This window comes from Rhea americana, unplaced genomic scaffold (assembly GCF_003343005.1).
Source record: "Rhea americana isolate MKP2758 unplaced genomic scaffold, rheAme1 scaffold_35, whole genome shotgun sequence".
In the NCBI taxonomy this organism is placed as follows: Eukaryota; Metazoa; Chordata; class Aves; order Rheiformes; family Rheidae; genus Rhea; species Rhea americana.
The window spans coordinates 5,689,657-5,712,096 of NW_028186479.1; the positions used below are offsets into that span (position 1 = coordinate 5,689,657).

The following is a 22,440-nucleotide window of genomic DNA, read 5'->3' on the forward strand; positions in this document are numbered from 1 at the left end:
GTATATGAATATATATACAAATATAAAACAGTACATGTAGTATGCAGATAGCTGGATATGTTATCATATCCATTAAATGTTGTCTGGTAGCAGCATCCTGCAATATGTCCAATTATTTAAGCCACTGCCCTGCTCATTGCAGGCACAGAGAGGGGCATAGGCTGCATGACCTATGTCTTGCCCCACTTTGAAGGCAGCAGGCCAGGACACCATGGGGACACGACAGGGTTGTCCTGGGCTCCCTAAAGCTGCTGGCAGCCCTTCTGCAGCTTCACAAGATGGCTCCTTTGGCTCCTTTGGGAAGGCAGAGGCCGGCAGGGCAGCACTTCTCATGTCAGGGCTTGGGGGTCTTTCATTTTAAGGCTTTTGTGACCTGATGTTGAATCCTGCATGAGAAAAGCAGAAACATCCGCATGATCTCCTAGCTTAGTTGTTCGTATTAACTCATCTTCTGAGACAACAGGGCCTGCTTGAGGCTTGTTTTTTCCAGTTTCTGGACTCCTTAGCTACATACTGGGAAGTGGATCCRTAAAACAAGTCAACACTGAATGTTGATCTCCATGCTCCCTGCACTGTGGACATCATTTCAGTGCTTTTATTTTTGCATTACACAAAGCAGGAGCTCTCTCCAGGACTGCTCAGTCCAGGCCAGGACCTAGAGCTACTCCACGTGCAAATCCCATGAGACTGAGTCTCTATTAAATCACATGCTCGTTGGAAAGTCAAGGAGAAATATAGGGCCACCTGYCTGCTAAATATAACCCATCTCATGTGGAGTACAACAAAATGCTGTGTAAATCTCTACTGGGGTGTAACCCACAGCCTTGTTGACTTTACCTGTCTCTTCCACKCTTCCCTAATGTCTATCTGATCTCYTTTCCCCTCTTTATAACACTCTTTTTTTGTGGTTTTTGAAATGATAACCTTCCCTTTTCCCTTAAGTTCCTGGGCAAGGTTGTATCTGCTTTTTTTCTATTGCTGCTGCTGTTGCATTACATCATTATTTTCTGCATTTGTAATGTTTTCCTAATCATTTTGTCCTGTTCCTCTGAATGCTATTTTGTGGATGCTTTATAAATACCATTACTCTATTATTTTTAAATGAGCATTTCTGTATGTTCCCCAAAGATCTGAGCAGTAAACCTCCTATTGATTTGTCTCTCCACCTCTCAGCAATCCCATGGTAGGCACACTAGCTGAACGGGCATTGCACGCATGCAACAGAGCCCCATAAGTGCGCATACTCCGTAACCCATTTCCAAATGGAGCCGCCTCACTATTGCAGTTCATTTTTCAAAATAGCCAAAAGATACCAGGGCAGGATCCACTCTGAGCTCTGCTTCTGTAGCCCCCCGGCCTCAGCGCACTGCAGGTGCCCAGTGCAGAGGCAGATCCTCCGGCGCCCTATGTCTCACAGTGCCCTCATCTCTGYCACGGCATCGATGCAAGAGCAAACCCGCAAATCCTGCTAGCACAGGCCTGTGCAAGCTTGTTGTGTGAGGAGCGTGAAACGAAAATGGCAGAGCAGATTACCATCTTCAGCCAGCAGTGGTTGTCCTCGGTCACCAAAAAAACCACATTTCAGCACGTTGGCGTCCCCTCTTTCTGGCAATCTAGGTATGGGCACTTCTGTCTCAGTATTTCTATATTTGCCAGAAGAGCTCAATCAAGAGCGAAACAAGTCATTCGTGGCTCACTAGCTGCAACTAAGTGGTTGCAGCTTTTGATGGCAGGACAACAGAGTAATAGTGTGCTTTCGCCAGGTGGTCCCCCATGAAGTCTTCTGCAGGCTACATGAGAGGGTCCCTACCCTGGAGTGTGACACTATGGCACACATGCCTTTGGCTAGGGACGTGCATGCACTGAGGCTGGTCAGAAGGGTTTTAAGTGAAAACATTTTTCAGTGAAAAGGGGGCAATTAGAACAAGAAAATACCTTTTCTGATCAGTCTGCATATCAGCTATGCACCAAAGAGAATTACTTTTTAAGCAACCGATTTAAATTCCCACCTAACCCAGCAGCCTCCATTATGAGCATTTGGAATTGAGGCTTTTGCTTCTAGTGGTTCAAATTTTAAAATGTGTGCTTTGCTCTTACCATAGCTGCAGGAGACACACAGGTGCTTGTGACCAGCACGCTCTGCTGGGACCGGAGGGAGGTACTGAGTCACCGTGTCCCCACAGTGCCTAACGCAGCGAGGGTCCCAGCTCTGATCGAGGTCTCTTGATGCCATAAATACAGGATAATATAATATAAAAATATATAATATATAATTATACTGTATATTATTATATATAATATTATGTGATAGAGTACAAATATGTCATAGAATCAGTAAGGTTGGAAGGGACCTCTGGAGATCATCTAGTCCAACCCCCCCTGCTCAAGCAGGGTCACCTAGAGCATGTTAGATAGGGTTGCATCCAGGCGGGCTTTGAATACCTCCAGAGAAGGAGACTCCACAACCTGTTATATATTATTATATTATATAGCATAATTCATATATAATATATAAATATAGTTCCCAGGCATGGGAACTGCTCATTAATCCCATGAAAACAAAGCCCAACATTTCAGCCTCAGCCCAGGCTTGCTCTCATTTTCCAATTGCTCCTAATTTTCTCAAGCAAGTTCCTCTGGAGGGGTCAGTGTACTTCTCAGGCTCAGCCTCAGCCTAAAGGTGAATATTTTGAGAACTCTCAGCAAAATCAGCATGGCTGTTTTTATGATATGTGGGCATGAAAAGAAACCAGCTACTCCTATTTGTTCCGGTTGCAGCTTCTCTGCCCTCATAACTCACAAACAGCTGACGCTAGGAAATTTGAGCTCAGCTTGTTTTATAGACCTCAGTGATGAAGGAGAAAACAGCTCATGTCTGAAGAAAATCAATTCAATATTTCTACAGCTGGGAGCAACTAGAGTCGGAGGCCAAATTTTGCTTTGGAATACAGCAGGGCAGCACCACTGAAATGCCAGTCCGAGGGCAGAATTCATCTTGGCACATTTTGTACTTATTCATGAAGAAATMTGCTTTTTCCTAGATTGTTAAGCAGAGGTCGAACGGAGGAATGTCAGATTTATTCTGCRTGAAAGGCCCAGATCCAGCTCCAGTGCCAATCCATGGGTTGAAGTATAAATAATGTGCATTCAGCACAGAGTAGATATCTCGGCTATGTCAATGGGAGGTATCTGCAATGATCAAAAATAGCATCTGGCTATTATATACAGCAACTAAGTTTTGCATATGACATTATTTATTTTGGACACGTTTCTTCTATCTAGTATCATCAATGAGAAAATATGCATACTCTTCCATTTTACCCTTTTGTTTTATTTCATTCCTCTTCTTTCTTTYTCTGTCTTTCTCTCTCTTTCCTGTCTTAGGGTAYCTCCTCTGTCCTTCCTGCTTCCTTTCTGTCCTTACAGCAATAGTCCAAGTCTGCTGTCTACAGGAGTCTCCTGAATGGACTTCCCCATTCCAACAAGCTGTGGTTAAATACCGCGCTGTGGAATAGGCCACATAAAGCCACTGAATGTGTTTGGGCCTTTGGGTTGGGTCTTTGGTTACGTGAATATTGTTGCTTCTGTCAAGCCGAGGCTTTGTGTAAAACTCCACATACCCTTTAGTAGTGTGACCTTTCATCTAAAAATCAGCTACTTGACTCCAGAAAAATCGCTGTGCACTGCAAATGATTAAACAAAACAGACAGGTTAAGACAGCTCAAATCTGTAGTGTATTTRCTGAATGTAAATACACTATTTTTTCAAAGCTCTGCCCAGTATCAAATTGTTATATGCCATATCAGAGGAATTGTAGATGAATAGCAGTTAAGAAGTCGAGTCCTCCAACTCCTAAATCATTTCAAGAAGCCTCTCCAAATGGTCCAGCCATTCCCTGATGTGCCTTGAAGCAATTCTGTGCTTGGCCCAACAGCTAAATGCTTTTGTCAGGCCCTCCAGATTTAGCTAAGGTCACAGTAGCAACGAGGATTTTCATCCATTTAGTTCAGAATTATTTTACCTCTTGTGATTTTAAGTCAGAGCACTCAATCCTTGTGACTGAGCAGAGCTTCAGTCRGAGTGGCATACATTTAGTGTTAAGCATATATGATTCTGGCTTCACTTTGCTTGAGCAGGCCTCCTTTTAAGTGTGTTTTTTCCTCCTAAGTTGTCTGCTGTGCATACATGGTATGAGATTTTGTCATATGTAAACGTGATGCATCCATATGAGACAATTTTGCATAGGATCTGTAACAGAGACTACAAGGAGTCTTGCAAGTCTGCAGCTGCTCTTGGAATTAATAAATCCATGAGGCTGAAGCAGGGTTTGTGTCTTCTGTCCCAACACAGAGTATGCTGGGTGGCCATTTCAGACCACCTCAACATGCTCCATCTCCTCCATGGAAATGCCTTTCTCAGGCAGCCTGTGTCCATAGTGTTGCTACCGCTGGACAAACAAAAGATCTTGATGCATTTACTGGAAGAAGGGCTTACACCTAAATCATAAAACATTGCATTTTCCCCTAATCTGTTTACAGATAAGTAGATGAAGCAAAATTAAACATTAAATATATGTATGTTAATTAAAGATAACCTGGATATGCCCAACCCTTTCCCCTCACAACTGCTTGTGTAACGTTGCTGTGCCGATGGGTGCGTAGAAGGGATGGACTATCAATCCAGCGCTTTCTTCTTTGGACAAGAATACTCCTCAGCATAATCAGATACACATCGCTGACAGAAATGTAAATGTACACCATCAGGCATTTGTTAAGAATGGATTTGCATAACTGCCATCAGCAACTCTTATTTTGTGGAAGTTGAGTCTTGATCATATTCATTCCTGTGAATGAATGGGTGATGCATTTTTTTTAAATGCAGATTACAATCGTTTAATTCGTCCCAGCGTCTAAAAATATTATTCAGTTTCTCCCCTCCCCTTCTATCCTCCCTTCTACACTTCTCCTCGTAATCAATGTGTTTGTTTAAGGTGACTAACTCCACAACTCTGTCTCGGGAGGGAAGCATGGGGAGAAGCACGCTTTGGCCTGATCCTGCTATTGAGCTGTGCCTCCGTTATTATGCTGGTGCTCTGTAAGGGCTGCTCTGCAGTCCTGGCTTTCCGTGCACTGTAAAAATRCTGTGCAGCAGCAAAGTGCACTTGTCCCAGTGGCTTCCCAGGTGCAGAACCAGCCCCAACACCGTTCTGAACTGGCAGCACTTTGGGGATTTCAGTAGGGCCAAGCACCATACATCAGCTGAGGATCTGGTCTGCTGCTTTAAAGGGCCTCKAAGATAGTCGAGTGCATCTGTTACCTGGGTCAGGAATTGAAAGCAATCGGCCAGATGGGGTCTACTCCCCCCACAAATCCTGCTGCAGGAGAAGCCARGTGAACCTCCTCTGCCCACCTATCCAAACAGCTGGAAAGCCATGRTCTGCTGGCTCTTTATGGCCTCTGTGGAATCACACAGGACAAGCTTTAGCAAGCTATAGAAAAAGAAGTTTGAATCTTTATTAAAATTTAAAAGATCTTAAATGTAATGATTTCTGCAGAAACTGGCTGGCTTCTCCCCTGCTGAGACTTCCACAGGACTCTTCTCACGGCACCCCGGCATGYGGCAAACGCCAGTGCCACCAGCCGTGCCGGTGAGCCCTCAGCCTTGGGCACTTCTGCGCTCCAGCACCCAAGGGACACAGCTCYCCGGCTCTGCCCTTTTCCTTGCTGCCCATCTCTGGCCCATGCTCAAGGCCTGTCATAGATCATGAGACGGAGTTGTTGGTACAACTTGGTGCTGCCTGGATAATCCTCTTCTGCCAGGGGGATGCTGAAGACTGAGGGTTGCTCTTCTGGGGGCYCTCAAAGCCACTCTATATGTGAGTGGGCAGTGAGGTGGTGAAGGAGCCACAAAAATCTGCGCAGGCTCTAGCTTAATGCCACGGTATTTTGGCTTCCAAACATTTCCTCACCAACTTTAATTTAGAAAACACGTATTTCTGTTGTTTTCAGGGATCACTTTTAGAATAACTCATAAAAACTGTTGTCATCATATCTGCTTTTTAATCACGCTCTGCAAGGTGAGGCTGTTCTAGTACTGAGAGGGTGTTTCTGCTGAGCTGTTTCTGCRATCCTAGTGAGCAAGCAGGCAGTAAGGACTTCGGCGTTGGACTGAACCTGACGTTGCTCCTTCTCCTCCAGCCCTCTGAAGATGTCTCATCTGGACTCAGTCCAAACGTGCAAAGTTTAAGCCCAATTAAGTAATTACTGTGGCAGTTATGTGTCTCTCAAAAACACTGCCTTATTATGGAACCATGGTTTGGGTCAGTGCAGTACGTACATGCAAGCCTTTTACCATCTTTTCCGTACTTTCTAAGCTTTTCCACATTCATTTTTAACACACACCCAAGATTTTTATATATGAAAAGAGAGAACATTTGGAAACATCACTGGATAAGTTTAGCTATTATGATCTAAATTCAAGGAATAAGTCTGGATTCTTTTTTCCCCTTCATGACGTGTGCCACGTAGCTTGGAAAATCAGTTCTGCCTTTGAAATAGGCTTGTTAGCTAAATGATTTTTCAAGAGATATGGTATAAAACTAAGAGACTTAGCTGAGCGTCATGCAAGCAGTTATACAGCCTTTGGCTTCAGCTAATTACTAAAACTAAAGATGAACCTGGCTGTAGAAATTAAAAATATGTACAGAAAGAGATATGTAAAGAGCCCAAGGTACTGCGAATAGCTATGAAACATTTGTATCTTGCTAAATACATTTTTTCACAATTACTAGTTCATGGATTTGTATTGTTCAGAACCCTAACAGTGCATCTCTTGTGATGGATGCACAATAAAACAAGGACTAACTGGAAACATTAATTTAGACAGACGCRTAACTTGAAATAGAGTTCCTAGCAAGAGATGCTTTATCTTGCCATAGCAAGTACTTAGTGTTTCCCAGTAATCTACAAGCTTAGATCACACCACCTTCACAAACAAAGCGTTACAAACTGTTGCTGTGCCAGTTTTTTCCCCTTTTTTTGTTTTTTTTTTTTTTTTTTTTTTTTATTTCCCTGCTGAAATAGCTCATCCCGACATCATGACCCAACGTCATCTTCAGGAAATAGTTATAATGCAATAGAAATGTTGCTGTAGGTGCTGCTGCTTTTCTGTTAATGTAATTGGCAGTGAATAAGCATGCAGGAACAACTCCCAGCTGGGAAGCTTTCGAATAAATATACAATAAATAAGCACAGCCRAATAGGAAAGTAATGTATCTGCATAAAGAGCAGTATGCTGTATGTTCCATCAAAAATCTTCACTGGGTTATGTCTGCAACAGCATAGGTACATGTTTATTTTGCTGCTCCCTCTGCCTGCTCCTACCCCGGTCCCAGTTCAGTAAAGTAGTAATTGTGTGTGACACATCTAGCAAGTGGGTAATTCCACTGAAGCTGGAAGGAAGTGCCTCCTGCTTGACTACCTTGCCGAAGCAGGATCCAAAGCAAGAAGTCAGAATCCGATTGCATCAAAATCTGACCTTAGCTTTAGATACACAGATTTCTTACCATCTCATGCATATCAGTCATTGACTTTCTTTCACACCAGATAACTTGTTTTCAGCTATTGTATGTGAATTATATGTGATTATCTGTGAATAATCTTGGGCCAAACAACCGTTTTCCAGATTTTCAGTATAAGAAATACTTTGGTTTTATGTAGATCCTCTGTTTGACTGACACACTGATTTCCAACAAACCAGGTAAAGGTCAATGAAACACCCAAATAATGGGCTGGACTGAGCTGCTGTGATGGCTTCACACAGCCCATCTAGGCTGCTCAGCTTTGAGGTAAACATAAGATGAGCCTCCCAGTTCCCTTGATTACTCACTCCATTTGTGAGTAATCCATTTGACACTCTAATTGCCATTATTCTTCATATTGTTTCTTATTTCTCGTTTGGCCTCATTGATCTTCAATTCCCAACCTAGTACCTTTAGTACCTGCTGGTACCTTTAGTAATTGCTATGTTCTCTTCTCAGAGGTATTCATATGCTGAATAATTTTACTAATTGTAGTGGAGTTGTCCTGGATTTACACCATTGTAGCAGAAGGCACCATTTGTCCCAATGGACTTTTCCTGACACTGCCATCGATGGGACTGTAATTGGTCCCTCAAGCAAGCCTCCCTCTATTTATTTCCATCCAGTCCTTTCAAGTCATATTGAAWAGGGCTGAAACTCAGCACTTTATCTTAAAATTACGTCCTCTGTATAATGCTTCTTGATTTTCCTTCCTCGCTATGTCCTGACCTTTACTAAGGCTGTTGCTAATATATTCTCTTAGCCACAGCAGTTAATGTTAATGCAAAGACTAATTTTCTCCTGCAGCTTTAATGCTGATGTGCCACACTTAGCGCTCTGTCTCCAAACAGAATTGCCTTCCTATATTGCACTTTACTGTGGGAATAATTTTACTGCTATGGTACAATGACAGCTGAGAATGCTTAAAAAGAGAGAGAAAAAAAGAGAAAATGTAATAGGTGAATAGCGTGACAACAAGACACTTATGTCAGTATTATCATTCCATTTCATGGGAATGTAACATTTGACTGCCGTACAGCTCTTACAGCATATGTCTGTTGAGAACCCAGACTGATGTTTAATTGTATTTCATTCAAAGTGCTTGAACAGAAAGTTCATAATTTGTCATTAGCTCTGCTGTGCCCTAGTTTCAAGGTCATGTTTTGTATATGAATAAATTAAGCCCAAACCAAGGAAAGCCTGGATCAGAGCAGCGTAAGCAGTAAAAACATGTTGTTAGCTATCTCAGGGATGAATTTGTCTTTCCAAATGCACCACTTGGTACATTTGCACTTGCATCGTTTTTGAGAAAGTAACCCACAGCAGTTTATGAAATTTGTTGCTGATGCATCAGGAAATCTCAAGTCCTCCCTGAGAGCCAGGCAGTCATACTTACTAAGGGCACTACAGCAAAGCCAGGTGCTGCTGAGGAAGGCATGAAAACTACCTGAAGCCCAATGTTCCCCCTATATGGCTGGGATTTCCACATTTTTAATGGAAAAATTCAATGGCGTTTAATCTACAGGAAGTGCACGTAGTGGTTGCAGAAGCTGCTGCTGGTCTCATACAGGGCTGCTAGGCAGTATTACCCTGTTGCTGTGCACCTGGTGAGTGGATGGTGCTGGGGAGAAGCAGGAGAAGAGCCCTGATTCAGCCCAGGTCAGCAGCGCTGCTCCTTGGTAGCTACTTAATAATGTTACGGAAATAAAGCAAGGCTCCCTGTGCAGTTGCTGGAGGAGGGAGGAGGAAGATAAGATATCCACGTCAGATCACCCCCAGCTGGTGTGAAGGCAACAGAAGTCAGGGATGAATGAACACGGCGCTTGAGCTACCTTGCTGAGCAAGAGAAGATCCCCGAAGGGCCGCATGCTGACAGAGAAACATGTAAAAGCTGGTACCTTTAATCTCTTCACAAGGCCTGCTCTGTGAATAATCAGGAGTTGTTAGGGTTGTCAGTCCAATTTCCTTCCAAAATAAAATCTAGTGTAGAGGTAATGACATTTCAGGGATGGGTGATGCGGGTTCTGTCTTGTATATAAATAGGGGCAAGTTTAGCAGGAGAGAAAGCAAGCCAAACAAAATATCTTACTTGTGAAATACTGTAGGAATAAGGCTGCTATAGAGGTAATGCCTATTATTATTGCTATTATTATAAACGGTGGTTCAGTGTTTATGGTGCAGAGACGCTCGTATGGCAGTACCAAATTGTCATGTTTAAGGCAGGATGAAACTTCAGTGACCACTATGAACAGTCAAACAAGAAGTCAAGGGATTTTTTTGCATGATTGAAGTTTTGTCCGTATTTGTCATCTCTAAGTACACTCTTCATGTGAGTGCCATCATAAGCACAGAAAGTAACATCAAAGCTTGTGTTTTCACTTGGCCGTGCTTTGTAAAATCTTTGTCTGTATCCATCATTGAACGTGAATGGCATTTTGGATATGCAGTGTGTTCCTATGAAAAGACAAGACCAATACATGTTCAAAATAACATCATAAATAGCACAGATAGTGGCAGTGGAATTTAAAAAATGCAAATGTGCATGTAAAAAGACACCATCCACACTGAAAAGTAAAATATTGTACTTTACTGCGTAATACCATCCATGCTGAATAGGAGGTATGAATTGCAGAAATGAATTAATAGATTCAAAAGAGTTGAGAGAGTTTACTTCTAAGAAGTCAGATCTTCCTCCTAGCTTTATATGTATTCCATTGGAATTACTGATTCCCTGATTARTCAGGTACGCTCTATCACCATGTCATTGAGCCCTTATGCTCTTCATATATGGTATTCCATATCCCCATCTATTGAAGCTAATTCATGAGCAGTAATACTGAGTGAAATATAAGCAGCAAAGTTCTGCTCTTATTAGCAAAAATTATACCCAGCTACTACTGTGACCTTACTTATAAGAACATACGATTTACTACCCCAAGCTGGACCATCATTCCTTCCAGTCCAATTCACAGCTTCAAAGGATGACAAAAAATCTATATCTCARTACCTGCACAATCTTGCAATTCACCTAATGGAGTAAAAAAACCCTTTCTCGATCCCTTCAGTGAGCAGCTGATACTCTCAGGAATGAAATTTGCTCTTTTTGGTTTAATATTCTATGTCCTAGTGCCACAGGCTCCCTTGGCAGTGCTGAGGTTCGGGCGCGCAGCTCCGCGCGTGGCTGGCCGTGCCGGGGCTTTGCTGGCTGCCTCCGGCCACCAGATTTCCTCGCAGAGCCGTTCGCAGGGCACCTGCGCAGCTCCCTGCAAGAGAGCCACGATGAACAGCCAGGTTTTTGGACTAGCCAGCTACTCTGAAATCAGCCTCAGCTAAAGCCAGGTTCAACAGCTAAAAGGAAAGACAAACTTTATTTCCATGAGCCAAAAGAAAGCTATCAGAAGTCTGTAAGGAGGATGAACAGAAATTTAAAGTAACAGCTTCACTTGTTTCCCTAGCTACRTTAGAGTCACTCCAGAAGCTTTGCTACCGTGTACGATCCAGCAGATAGGAAGAGAGGCATGTTAAAGCCTTTCTGGCTAGTTTATGGGGAGCTTCACATCCTCAGGCTGTGCTCACAGGAGAAAATCTGGGCTGGGAACCTGCACTACGTTTCACAGCCCAAGTCCACCCTGGCAATGGTTCATGTTCAAATCCAACCCTTTGTCCCACCAGACTGGCAGCCAGGTTCCCAAACCAGAAAATCTCTGGATCCCAACCTGACCACATGATAAACAGAGACAGTTAATAGCTTAGCAAACTGCTAACTCACGGTGAGGCGCAATGTCCCTTTTCTTTACACTGGGCAGTGGTCAAAAATCAGAGTAAAGCTTTCCCGAATGGAACAGCTCATWTGCAGGTAACTCTCTCCCTGGGTGTTACATGCTCCCGTAACTAGAATCAGGCCATGGATCAAACGTTATCTGGAAAGACAAACAGAAAGAGGAATAGACAAGCTGTTCATATAAACCTCACTTCCCAGGGTGGGGGGAAGAAAAGCTAAAAATGACTGTTGTAAAGACAGACTGCCTTGAGTCCAGAATAGGAGTCCTTGACCGATAGGTTTGTCAGTGTAAATGAACTGAGAGCTGCAGGCTTAATCCTGGAGAAATTAGGTTTGGAAAAGATGCATCACCTGGCACTGGAATCAAAAGCCTGTGGCGTGGCTACTTGAAGCTGCAAAATGGAAAGATTCGAGAGGAACGTAGCAGCTCTAGGAGCTGCAATTTTTTGAGAAAGGCGTAGGTATGAAGAAGAGGCTCCGGTTCCTCACTTGGGTTCGGCAGGTGCTGGATGTCTCGCCTGGCAGAGGTCAGGCACCGCTGATGGGCCACGTGCTACTTCATAGAGAGTCAGCAGCCCCTCACTCCGGCTGAATTAGTGCTTGCCCGCTTACCCCCTAACATGGGAAGGGAAAATGCTTCCTAGCTTTACCATGGAAGGGCTGCCAGGCCCTACTCCRGTCCACTCCATGTTGCTCTCGAGGGCTTGTGTTCTGGTGTTCAGAAGAAACTGGTTGTGAGTGTCCCAAGCGGGGGATCTCCTCTCCTGGAAAGCACCACGGTTCCTGCTGCGCAGGCTGCTCTTTACCTTTCCAGCCATCACTTTTGTTTAKCCCCTTGCTGCACTAAACAAATCCTCTTCTCGCTAGATAGTGACGTCCTCTGAGTACACGGAGAGACAGGGATGCACTTCACCGTATTTTYGTCATCCTAACGCTGGACATCTAGTAAAGCTCGTCGTCTGTGGTGAGAGCCAGCGGGCGCTAGCTCCCTTCGGCCGGGGTGAATTGCCTCGGCTACCTGAGAATAGACATGTAMCTTCAACACTTCTTATGCTAGGCAAGAGGGATCCTACTCACAGTTTAGGGGGTTGGAAAGCTCTTTAAGATGGCTTTGGACCCTCTTTTTCCCTGTTTTCCTGCTGTTAGTGAAAGGCATACCCTGGCCTGAGTCAGCATCTGTAACATCAACTACCTCCTCTCTCGGCAAGATCCCGTTTTAAACTTTTCACGGGCGGCCACAGCTACTCGTTTCGCTGTCAAAACTCTTCAAAAGGTCCGGGGACATCAATGGTCGGTCTCCCAGAAGCCAGGGGCTCTGCGGTAACATCAGCGGGCTCAGCGGCGCGACGCGCAGGTGAAAGAAGAGCCAGCTGCAGAGCCTTTCTGTCTCCCTTGGCAACAGCCTCCTGCCAACAAAAACCGCTGCCAAGCCGGGGCCGGAGAGGAAGGGATRTGCGCGTGTGCGCAGCCGGGGCTGGGCGAGCTTTGTGGCAAGGGGGGGCGGTCAGACCGAGGAGCGCTGGCGTGCGGYGAGAAGCGTTTTTGGCTGCCTCCGCCCGGCGCTGGAGCGGGGGATGCRGAGGACCCCTGTCCTTACGGAGAGGTTTCGTCTGCGATTCCAAGCAGCAATCCCTGCGGTTTCGAACCGTATGTTCCCATCCGTGACAGCACGCGGGGAAGAAATCTGTTGTGAGTTACTGCTTACAGATGTGGCGAATCCTCCAGCAAAGGTTAAAATCTGTGGCACGGTTCTCTTGTTACACCAGCTGCAGCGCGACGCTAAATCACTGCCTCAGCAGCCAGCTCTTAATAAGCCCCGAGTTCCACAAACTGCTAAACAGGCTGGTGTTTGTGAGGATCAATTTTTTGTGATGCACTGAGTTAGAAAATCTCAATTTATCTTGATCTATCTTGATTTAGAAAAATCTTCAGGTTGGAAAGAGTAAGRATGAAAAGTGAACTGTGAATGACAGGGAGAGAAGGCACATCAGCACAAGAGCACAAAAGCCCAGAGAAAATAAGATTATTGCGTGCATTCGGGCCTTCCACATCCTCCATGATTTGATCACGGCTATGAAAACATAGTGTAAATATGGACAGGACACATTTGCGATATTGTATATGCACCTGCTGAGCCTTCTTGCTAGGGAGCAAACATCCTGTCACAGCTTCACACCTTTCTGGTTTGGCCACAGCATTAAAAAAGAAGTCTGGCAGCATCGCGGTTGCATCCGAGGCCTGAAAGAGGAGGGTCCCAGGTAAAACGGAGGAGAAGAGACTGGCTTTTCTCTGCAGCAGAACATTAGGAATTCATTTCCTGATAACAGACTGCTCGGGCCGTTGCAGCACCCAYGGGTACGGCAGCAACCATGGGTCCAGACTGAGGAGCCAGGACTGTCCCGTGGCACAGGGGGGCACCGTGCTGCTCTTGGGGACCCCCCATATGCACGCTTACTGCACACTCATAATTTCCCCAGACCTTATTTTGTGCATATTTTTGTGCTCTTCGGGCTGTGTGCTCTTTTAGACACCCATCTGCACTAGAGAGAAAGAGAGAAGCAGGGAAAAAAAAAGAATCACAAGATCCACGGACTTTTTTTTTTTAACACTGACAAAATAGAAATCATCCATTCACCAGGGAGGAGCGAGGGCATGAAATACAGGAGAGGCGTTTTGATGCCCAGCAAAGAGGGGGGGAGAAGAGGAGCAGCGCTCCCGCCTGCGTGTTTCTCTGCCGGGAATGTTAATGCCGTCAGAGGTAACCGAATGAAGCGGGAAGTCTGGCGGAGGTAGGGAAGCGGGAGGCAGATCCGCAGAGGCCAGCCGCCCCCGGAGAGCTAAGCGCCGCGCTGGCAGGAGGGACGCGCTCTGCCCGGAAGCAGGCAGCGAGCCTCCTCCGGCGGGCGCACGCCTGGGGTGCTCCTCGCCCTGCTGTTCCCGGAGCGGGAAGACCACGCGGCCCCGGGGAGGGCACCGGGCTGTGCCTTCTGCTCCTGAGGGATGAGGCGCCCGAGCCTGCGGGAGGCGAGCAGATGAGGATGTCTGCTGACAAGTCCAAATGATATTCTCAGGTGAGTGCTTTCCTTGAACGAGCTGCTGGAGCCGGAGTCTTTCTCCCCCCCCACCCRGTGACTGCTCTCATCCTGGCTTGTCCCTGAGCCTTTGCAGAAGGCTCAGGTGTCCGTAGGTATTCGGGGATCTGCAGCATTTCCGTAGTACCTGTGAGTCCCTAGTGCCGTGGGAAACTAGATCGGSAGATGCCTGCTCTGTACCTGCGTGCCGCTGTCCTGCTTGTACCCCCGTTGCTGAAAGCACCGGAGCATCAGGAATTAGTTCTGGCTTATGGGCTCTCTGTCTTAAAGTCTTCAGTGGAAGCACGTTGTAGCAACGGTAGTGGTTGTGCTGTGATGTTTTGCATTAAGGACTGGGACATACTTGCCACATCAGAACGGTAGTGGCCGTTAGGCTTGTTTCTCAGGGAGCGTCAGCGCGTGCTGCTTGTGTTTGTGCATGTGATTTCCAAAGCTTCTGCTGATGTGACTTCATGTTCCTGCAAATAGAGCTGTTACTCCATGTGTCTCATTTCCTGCATTTTATCAAATAGTTTGTACRCTGAAGTTGGGCATGAGCTCCCTCTCTAACATATAAAAGGGAAAACAGACAATAACTTGTAAGTTAATAGCTGGGAGCTCTGGCATGACAGCCACTGACACACGAGRAGAGAGATACTCTATGCAGAGTAACCTAATTTTTCTTCCCTCGATTCTGCCACTGCTCRTAGAGGTGGAGTTTGCTTAACTCTGTACAAAGGCTGCTTTGTTGTGTGTGAAAATCATGTTGTTTCGACAGCCTGCAAAGAAAATAACAGTAACAAAAATAACAGTATTTCCTTTCTACGCAGTTGTCTGTCTATTAAAGATTCATTGTGCTCCCTGTAATGTTTTTGGTTTGCTGAGAGACGCAGGGTAAGTCAACAGTGTTACGCAGAAGCCTTCGCTTTGAAACTGTCTTGCAAGACCTGCTCTCACTATTGCTTAATAAGCCAAGTGTTTGGGTCCAGGGAGGCATCAGCATCCTGTAGGCTGCCCACGTGCACCCAAGCCCGGGCTCTGTTGGTACCAGGCCCTTTGCAGGCAGCGCCTTTGCTTCCCTTGCCCACGGCAGTCTGCAGTAATGAGTCCAGCAGTGGSTCTCTGCACGGAAAGCGTCATCCTGACTTCCTAGAGCAAAAGCGTTTGCCGAGGGCTGCTCAGGCTGGCTCGGGTTGTTTTGCTGCAAGCTCCAAGGTAGCAGAGGCAAGAAGGGGTCAAACACCGGACTGATCTCTTTGTGCTTGTTCACATRCTGCAGAGAATGTGAACGTGGAGCTCCAGAGCCCCCACCACATCTTTGCCAATGAGGACTTGGTCCACAGCCCACTTAAGTCAGTGGGAGCCTTTCCATGAGCTTTAGATCAGACATTAACTAAGACTGTGTTGTTTGAAGATTGTGCCCCCAGAGAGCCTGACAGCGTGAACCGACTGCGCGGCGGCATGCCTGCTCTGCCAGGCCGTGCAGAAAGGCTGTTCCCAAATGGCCCGTGAGGTGCCCAGCGCGGCACCAGGCTGTATCAGCTGCTAAGTGAAGCCTTCTAAATGGGGCGCTACGCTGGTGTGGCAGCCTTTGGCAGGGGCTCCTCAGGTCCTGAGATGAAATACTCCAGGAAGACTGCTGGGGACCATATCTTTTCACATTTCTGTTTAGGAGGGAGCAAAGTATTCCTGACTCCAACTTTTTTGAGACTTGCTAGGGACTGTGGCTCCAGTCTTTAAAAACATCGCTCATTCATTTTCTTTACTGTACACACCACATCTGGACCCCTCCTGTGAGCGTACCATGGGAAAGAGCACTGCRTTGAGATCCTGTTGAGATTTGAACCCTTGCACCATGTCATCAGCAAGAGTTCTTATGGCTAAATGCACATCAGCTCCCTCTGTGTAYACTCTGCTTGTCAGTCGTCTGCTGTGTTTCATCCTTGAGTTAATTCATTTTGTACTTAACATTCAAGTCTTGGTGCGGTATGCAAGAACCTGGAATGACACAGTTCGCACCACTGAGACATCAGGTCAATCAGCATTTTCATTAGGGTTGAATGGTTTTAATGTAGTCATAAAATCAGGCTCCAAAAGCAGGGATTTGACATACAGCATTTAAAAGTCAGACCAATCTGACCCTTTCTGAGCGTGAACTCCTATAACTTAAAAATGGTGCCTTATGAAAAGGCTTAATGGTGTTAATGTTAACTGACCCTCAAAAAATATAATTAATTATTATTAATTGCTRTAACATACTTACATCAGTCTGTATTGCCATTATGGCACCATACAGCACCAGACAGTCCTTACCCCAAAAGGCTCCTGCTCTAAATAAGGTCGCTTCTTGGAGTCTCGTGCAGCCCAAACAGAAAGATTTTAGCAAAGAGATGCAGGACTGGGCTTTGAACTTACCAAGAGCATCTGCTGTGTCCCATACATCTGGGCTATTGTCACTTCGCCTATGACAATTTTAGGCCCAAAAGATTTCTTTCCAGTGGSCATGCGATTCTAAGCAAGCTGGGGTCCTGGGGGCCGTCAGCGTCGTACCCTTTGCACAGTGCAGGTGCATTCGGGAAGCAGAGAGGTGGAGAAGGGAAGACTTTTGCAGGAGTTGGTTAAATCCATTTCTGTAATGAGTGCTTCCTCCATCTTAGTAGAGGAATTCAGAAAATCACTTTCMCAGGTTTGGGCCAAAATTCCCCCACAGAGGAGTCTGATATCAGGTGCCTTAGTAAGAGCCCCTCTTAGCATGACACTGCATACCCTCACGTGACCCAGCAGTCAGTGGGAGCTCTGGGCAATCAGGCCGCTGCAGCTCCAGCCAGAACATGCTCAGGTGTCCCTGGATGGATGATGCAGAGCATCTGCAAATACTGATTCCAACTTTTGCTTTCCAGTTGGCTGTTGATCAGTTATAAAGCCAATTAATTCTACTTAAAAAGTCSAGCACAGCCCACTGTGAAGTCTGTATTACCAGCTGGTTTTCCCAAAATATACAGCACGGGCTGTTTTGACAACAGTCTACTAAGCTGAATATTTCATAAGTATTTAGGGACATGGATTAGCTCTGGTTGTCTCTGAAAGAGTTATTGTGGTCAGTTAAACCAGTTTATAAAAAAATGTCCTGAGAAGCTGTGTCTCTGGGGCCACAGTAGCTTTGCAGAGGCTGTTAAAGGGGGAGTGAGCAGATGAGCAAGATCTGACTAGCACACCCTGAGAGAGCGARGGGTTGTGGGGGTTATTGTTTATTGTCAAAGAAATGACTTATGACATTGAATTTCCTTAGAATAGTTATTAATACTTTACAACCCATCTAAAGGTACTAGCTAAATCTATATGGCTTCTAGTGTCTGATGTGTGGTGACCTGCTACCACAACAGGCTGCCCCGGAGAGATTGTAAATCTTTATAGTTGCTAGCTTCTGATTTATTAGTATTTCAAGCAGTAAAGCTACATATTTTGGAGGTTTTTAGCCAAAGATCATGGTTTCTAACCCCAGGGCATAATTTGCAGAAGAGCTGGCAACTTTTGTATTCCTTAAGGAATATCCTGGAAAAAAATGTTAATCCAACAGAGATGTTTTTCTGTGCATGAAGTATGAGAAAAAAGTAGTTACACAAAGAACATCCAAAAATTTGAACAGGCTTTGCAAGCGTTGTAATCTGGTATCTCGTAAGATCTGCCAGTGCACTTTATCTTGTGTGCTCACAACAGCAAGCCTAAAGTTTCCTGAAACATCTCCACRTACCAAATCCAAAATAAATCTTCATCTTTTCCTCTTTGAATTTGTTCTCTAGCAGCAACTTGTCTTGGCATGGAATATTAGCCATATGGACACTAGAATATCTGCTTTGACCTTGACCTCAGAATAAGTGCTGCCAAAATGTGAAGATAACTCTGGCATTTCATTTCCAAGAGTGATGCTCCAAGAATATAGCATGATATGGAGGATGCATTTTTCTCTTTGACTAGGTGTTCTGCTAAGAGCATATTGTCTGCAGCTGGCTAGGTCCCAGACGATGGTTTATTTGGAAGAGATATTTACTTTATTTCAGAAATAAAAAATAGCTAATTTTAACATCAGTCACTGGCAAGTACATTACTTATAACTGGCTCTCATTACATTATCGAGTCAGTGTTTTGATCTGGATACTCTGCAGAGGAGCAGGAGGCTGCTGGTGGCAAGACGAGATGAATTTTGCTGGTGGCAGACTTCTGCGCTGTTCTGGTTCAGCAGTAATGGTTAGTGGTCAAAGTGTAGCACTTAGCTGCATAAAAGGAATAAGGACTACTCCTTTGCTCAGTTTGTGCTTTATATAGTATATCGCTTGCAAATGGATGTGGATGATGCGCAGGACTCTGAATAAACACATTTCATGGCGTTTGCGTCAGRCCAACATGCAGCAGAGCCTTAGGACACCTAATCAGAGATGGACGTTGATTTTCACAAGTCCCTTTCTTCCATTTTCTGCTGGTGCCCATACCAAATATTTCCAAGTAAGTTAGAGCTAAACGGCCTAACAGTATTGGCAGAGAAAGCTGGCAAGGCTGGGAGGGGGAGGAGGGTGGAGAAGGGGGCAGGAAGGTGCCCACAATCTCGACTGGCAGGCCACCATTACACAACTGGGGGTACTGCCATTCTGATGAGCTTGGCTCCCAGATTTGTTTGGGCTGCAGCATCTTTCACCTTAGGAYTGCTGGTTACAATTCGCACCAGCACAGCGCTGATGGTGCCAGCTGATGCTGTTCGATGAACTGTGCAGAATGGACTCAGTCCATGTGCTTCCTAGTGGGCAGAGGGCCACATTGCAGCTGACAGCTTCAACATATGGAAATGGTGACGTGTGATTGATGTGGTCCCTGCAGGTCGCAGTAACTCAGGGCATATTAGCCCYGCATCCTGGGGAGGCTTACGCTATTGCAGCTGCCCAGGTCCATTATCTGCACTACGAATAAATGGAAGAATTGATGTCCCCAGTAGTGTGAATCTGGCACATCGTGAAATGATGTGTACTGCAGTTGGAGGTGAGAGGCAAACTTCACAGAATCAAATCCCACAGCACATGTAAGCGCAGCACAGGGTACAGACAAACATTTGTACCTGCGTGTGAAAGGGCGGTTGTGTTAAACTGGGTTGTAATCCTAATAATAACATGATTTTTTTAAATGGCTGTGATAGCTACATTTTCTTACTCATTTTTAACATTCGCAGATTTTCTACCTCTCATACTGTAAATAAGAGACAAAATTTCCCAAAGTTGCTAAATAGCATTGGAACCTAGGCAGCCACCTCATCAAACATCCCTCACTGGCTCCATTTCTTGATCAATGACAAATTCGGACCTAATTTTCAGCAAGGGCTAAAAAACTGCTCTCTCGAAAAACAGATTGCTTAATGGCATCCAGAACTAGAGGCAGCCAAAAGTCAGATTTTGCAGCCAAAAGAGTGAGCAGGCTAAGGTTCCCCACAACGATATGGCTACTTATCTGGAGGCCTGCTGGCCAAAACCGAAATGAAAATGTATTTTTTGCATCTACCACTGCAGAATAGGATGCTTTGTAGCTTCTATGGGGAAATCACCTGCAGCTGTGTATGGTACTTTAAAGCACTCTCCTGAATCCGTTCTGCAAGGTCCCATCTCCTTTCACTGTGGTGACTCCCTGCAGCGTTTCCCTTCCCACCTCGCAGCTCCTGCGGCCCTGGCAGCTTCTCTTTCCTCGTGCTGCTCTCCTGGAGAAGCCGACAAGCCGAGGCGCGAGCTCTTCCTCCACGAAAGGTATTCCCCGCTGCCGGCCGTGCCGCCTCGGCTCGAGGAAGTCGAGCACCAACGGGGAGCGGAGTGCTGCGATTCCCAGCCCGCCCGTGCCCACCTCGACCTCGCGTCTCACTCTCGCTCTCTGTTTTTTCCATCCAGGTGTTCTGCTGATCTTGGCACTGACAGAAGAGCTGGTGTTTTCTGTTCAGGTACTGTCTCCCGCTGCGTCCTCCTCTCAGGGCTTCCTGATGGACACTACCACTATCACAGCCATGGGGACAACACCTCGTCACAAAGACCGTCGCACCACGCAGCCTGCTCCCACGTCTGCTCGCACGGTTCCCCATCCGCCTAGCCCGACGGAGAAAACGGCCCTGTCCGCCGGCCAAAAGCAAGCAAGCGGCCATCGCGCTGGCGAAAAGGAAAGGTATCATTTGTACAACCAGAGTGCTTTGTACTCAGGACAGACTCGCCCCAAGGGGAAAATATTCCGGGATTTCAAAGGGAACTTCACAGAGCCTTCAGAGCCTTACCTAAAGACAGCCCTGCACTCCCCCTTCCCCACCTTGAGCAGCCCTTTCACAGACCACYCGTTTCCCTCCCCGACTGCAGCTTCCAGAGATCCCACCGGCACGGGGCTGGCAAGAACTACGCACCCGGCCCCTTCTCCCCCCAGCAGCACCTCGGGAGGCCTTAGGAAAGCAGAGCACGGGGATGGGACGGAGCCAGCTGTGCAGAAAGCGGATTTTGCCACCACAACTGCTGGACCATCGACTGATCCTGAAGCAGTGTCGATGCCTTTTAACCGCCCCCACTATGATATATGGGATATGCTGAGCAAAAACAGCTCTTGGGTAACCTTGAACCTCAGTACAAATGTCCCGTTGTTTGGTGGTCCTGGAACTGCAACAGCAGCAGCGGGTCACTCGGTTCAGACCAGTTTCGAAGTCAATGTCTCCTCTCCAGCAGCGGGCAATCCCAGGGRAGCTGCCCCAACGCAGCACGGCGTGGTGACTAACGCCACCGTGTTCAGCAGCGCGCTCTCCACAGCGCCTGCCACGAGGTTGTCCAGCTCTGTGTCCACAGCTGGCTCCACTGCAACCGGCAACTTCCTAAACAGACTGGTTCCTGCCGGGACCTGGAAACCTGGCGTGCTGGGAAACATCTCCCACGTCACTGAGGGGGACAAGCCTCAGCACAGGGCAACCATCTGTCTCAGCAAGATGGACATTGCCTGGATCATCCTGGCTATCAGCGTACCTATATCCTCATGTTGTAAGTTAATTGCCRCTTTCTTTTCCTTTCTTTCTTTCTCTCCTTAAAATATAGAGTTTGGCCCTATGATTCAAGGACYAGATGGAGGGCTAACAGTGGCAGGGCAGCTTGAGATAGATGAGAAACAGTCACTAGACAGATTACACATTCACTGACCAAAATACTTAAGATTAACAATCTCCAGGACTATAACATTTTCATACAAAGCACACTTGCTCTGTTGCTATTAGAAATCCCTTCRCCATTCTGGGCTATCCATTTGATAATATAAGACAAAGGCTGAACAACTCCAGAAAGCAAAGCAGCTTTACTTCAAATTTTTTAGGCAAGTAACCAAAAATTACACAGCTCTGCAATCTAGGAACTGCTGTATTCTACCCTGGAACTGGATTAAAAAAAAAAAATACACTGCTAACCCCAAAAGAGTAATGATAATTTTAATAGCTAATGCCTTAGAGAACACCAGTTTTCATGTACTATAAAATATTTCCTTGCAGGCAGTTTGTGAACTATCTGATTTTGAAATCTCATCATTCTGATAACCAGATTGCTATTTTCCTTTATTTTAATTCTGAGTCTGACTTTGTAGCTACCTAGAGAACRAGAAGAATTTGAATTTTTTTTGATTTTCAGACAACAGAAACCAGCCAACTGCAGGACCAGTACAACTTAGGTTTACAGACCTGGCTTAGGATCTCGTCATTTGACTACATTGCAAAAAAAAAAAAAACGTGATTGAATTATGAGAAAGCTTGTGAGTAGACACTGGCGTATCCCCTGCCCAACTGGGTAATATCAGCAACGTGAGACAGTATATTATTCTCTGACGTTTCACTCTGCGGAGCCAAGAAGAAGCTACTAAATAGGTTATGGGGTGTGATTATACTGATCTGTCTGAAGTGCAAAAAGCGATGGAGAGAAACAGGAACATAAACATTTGCCAGCCGTTGCTGCCTGAGGAAGACTAAAAGGGTA

At 45.8% G+C, this 22,440-nt stretch overlaps 1 protein-coding gene across 3 annotated transcripts in view; it reads left to right on the plus strand.

The window, feature by feature from the left end:
- TMEM108 (transmembrane protein 108) overlaps nucleotides 1–22,440 on the plus strand; it is a 162,257-nt gene that overhangs the window by 131,246 nt on the left and 8,571 nt on the right. For 2 of the 3 annotated variants that reach the window (XM_085311871.1, XM_085311872.1), the window contains exon 4: nucleotides 20,350–21,465. In XM_085311871.1, coding sequence (XP_085167997.1) covers nucleotides 20,350–21,465 — 1,116 coding nt within the window. Of the gene's footprint in view, nucleotides 1–14,370; nucleotides 14,432–20,349; nucleotides 21,466–22,440 lie in introns of those variants that run through there. The other variant, XM_085311873.1, reaches the window with a different exon arrangement.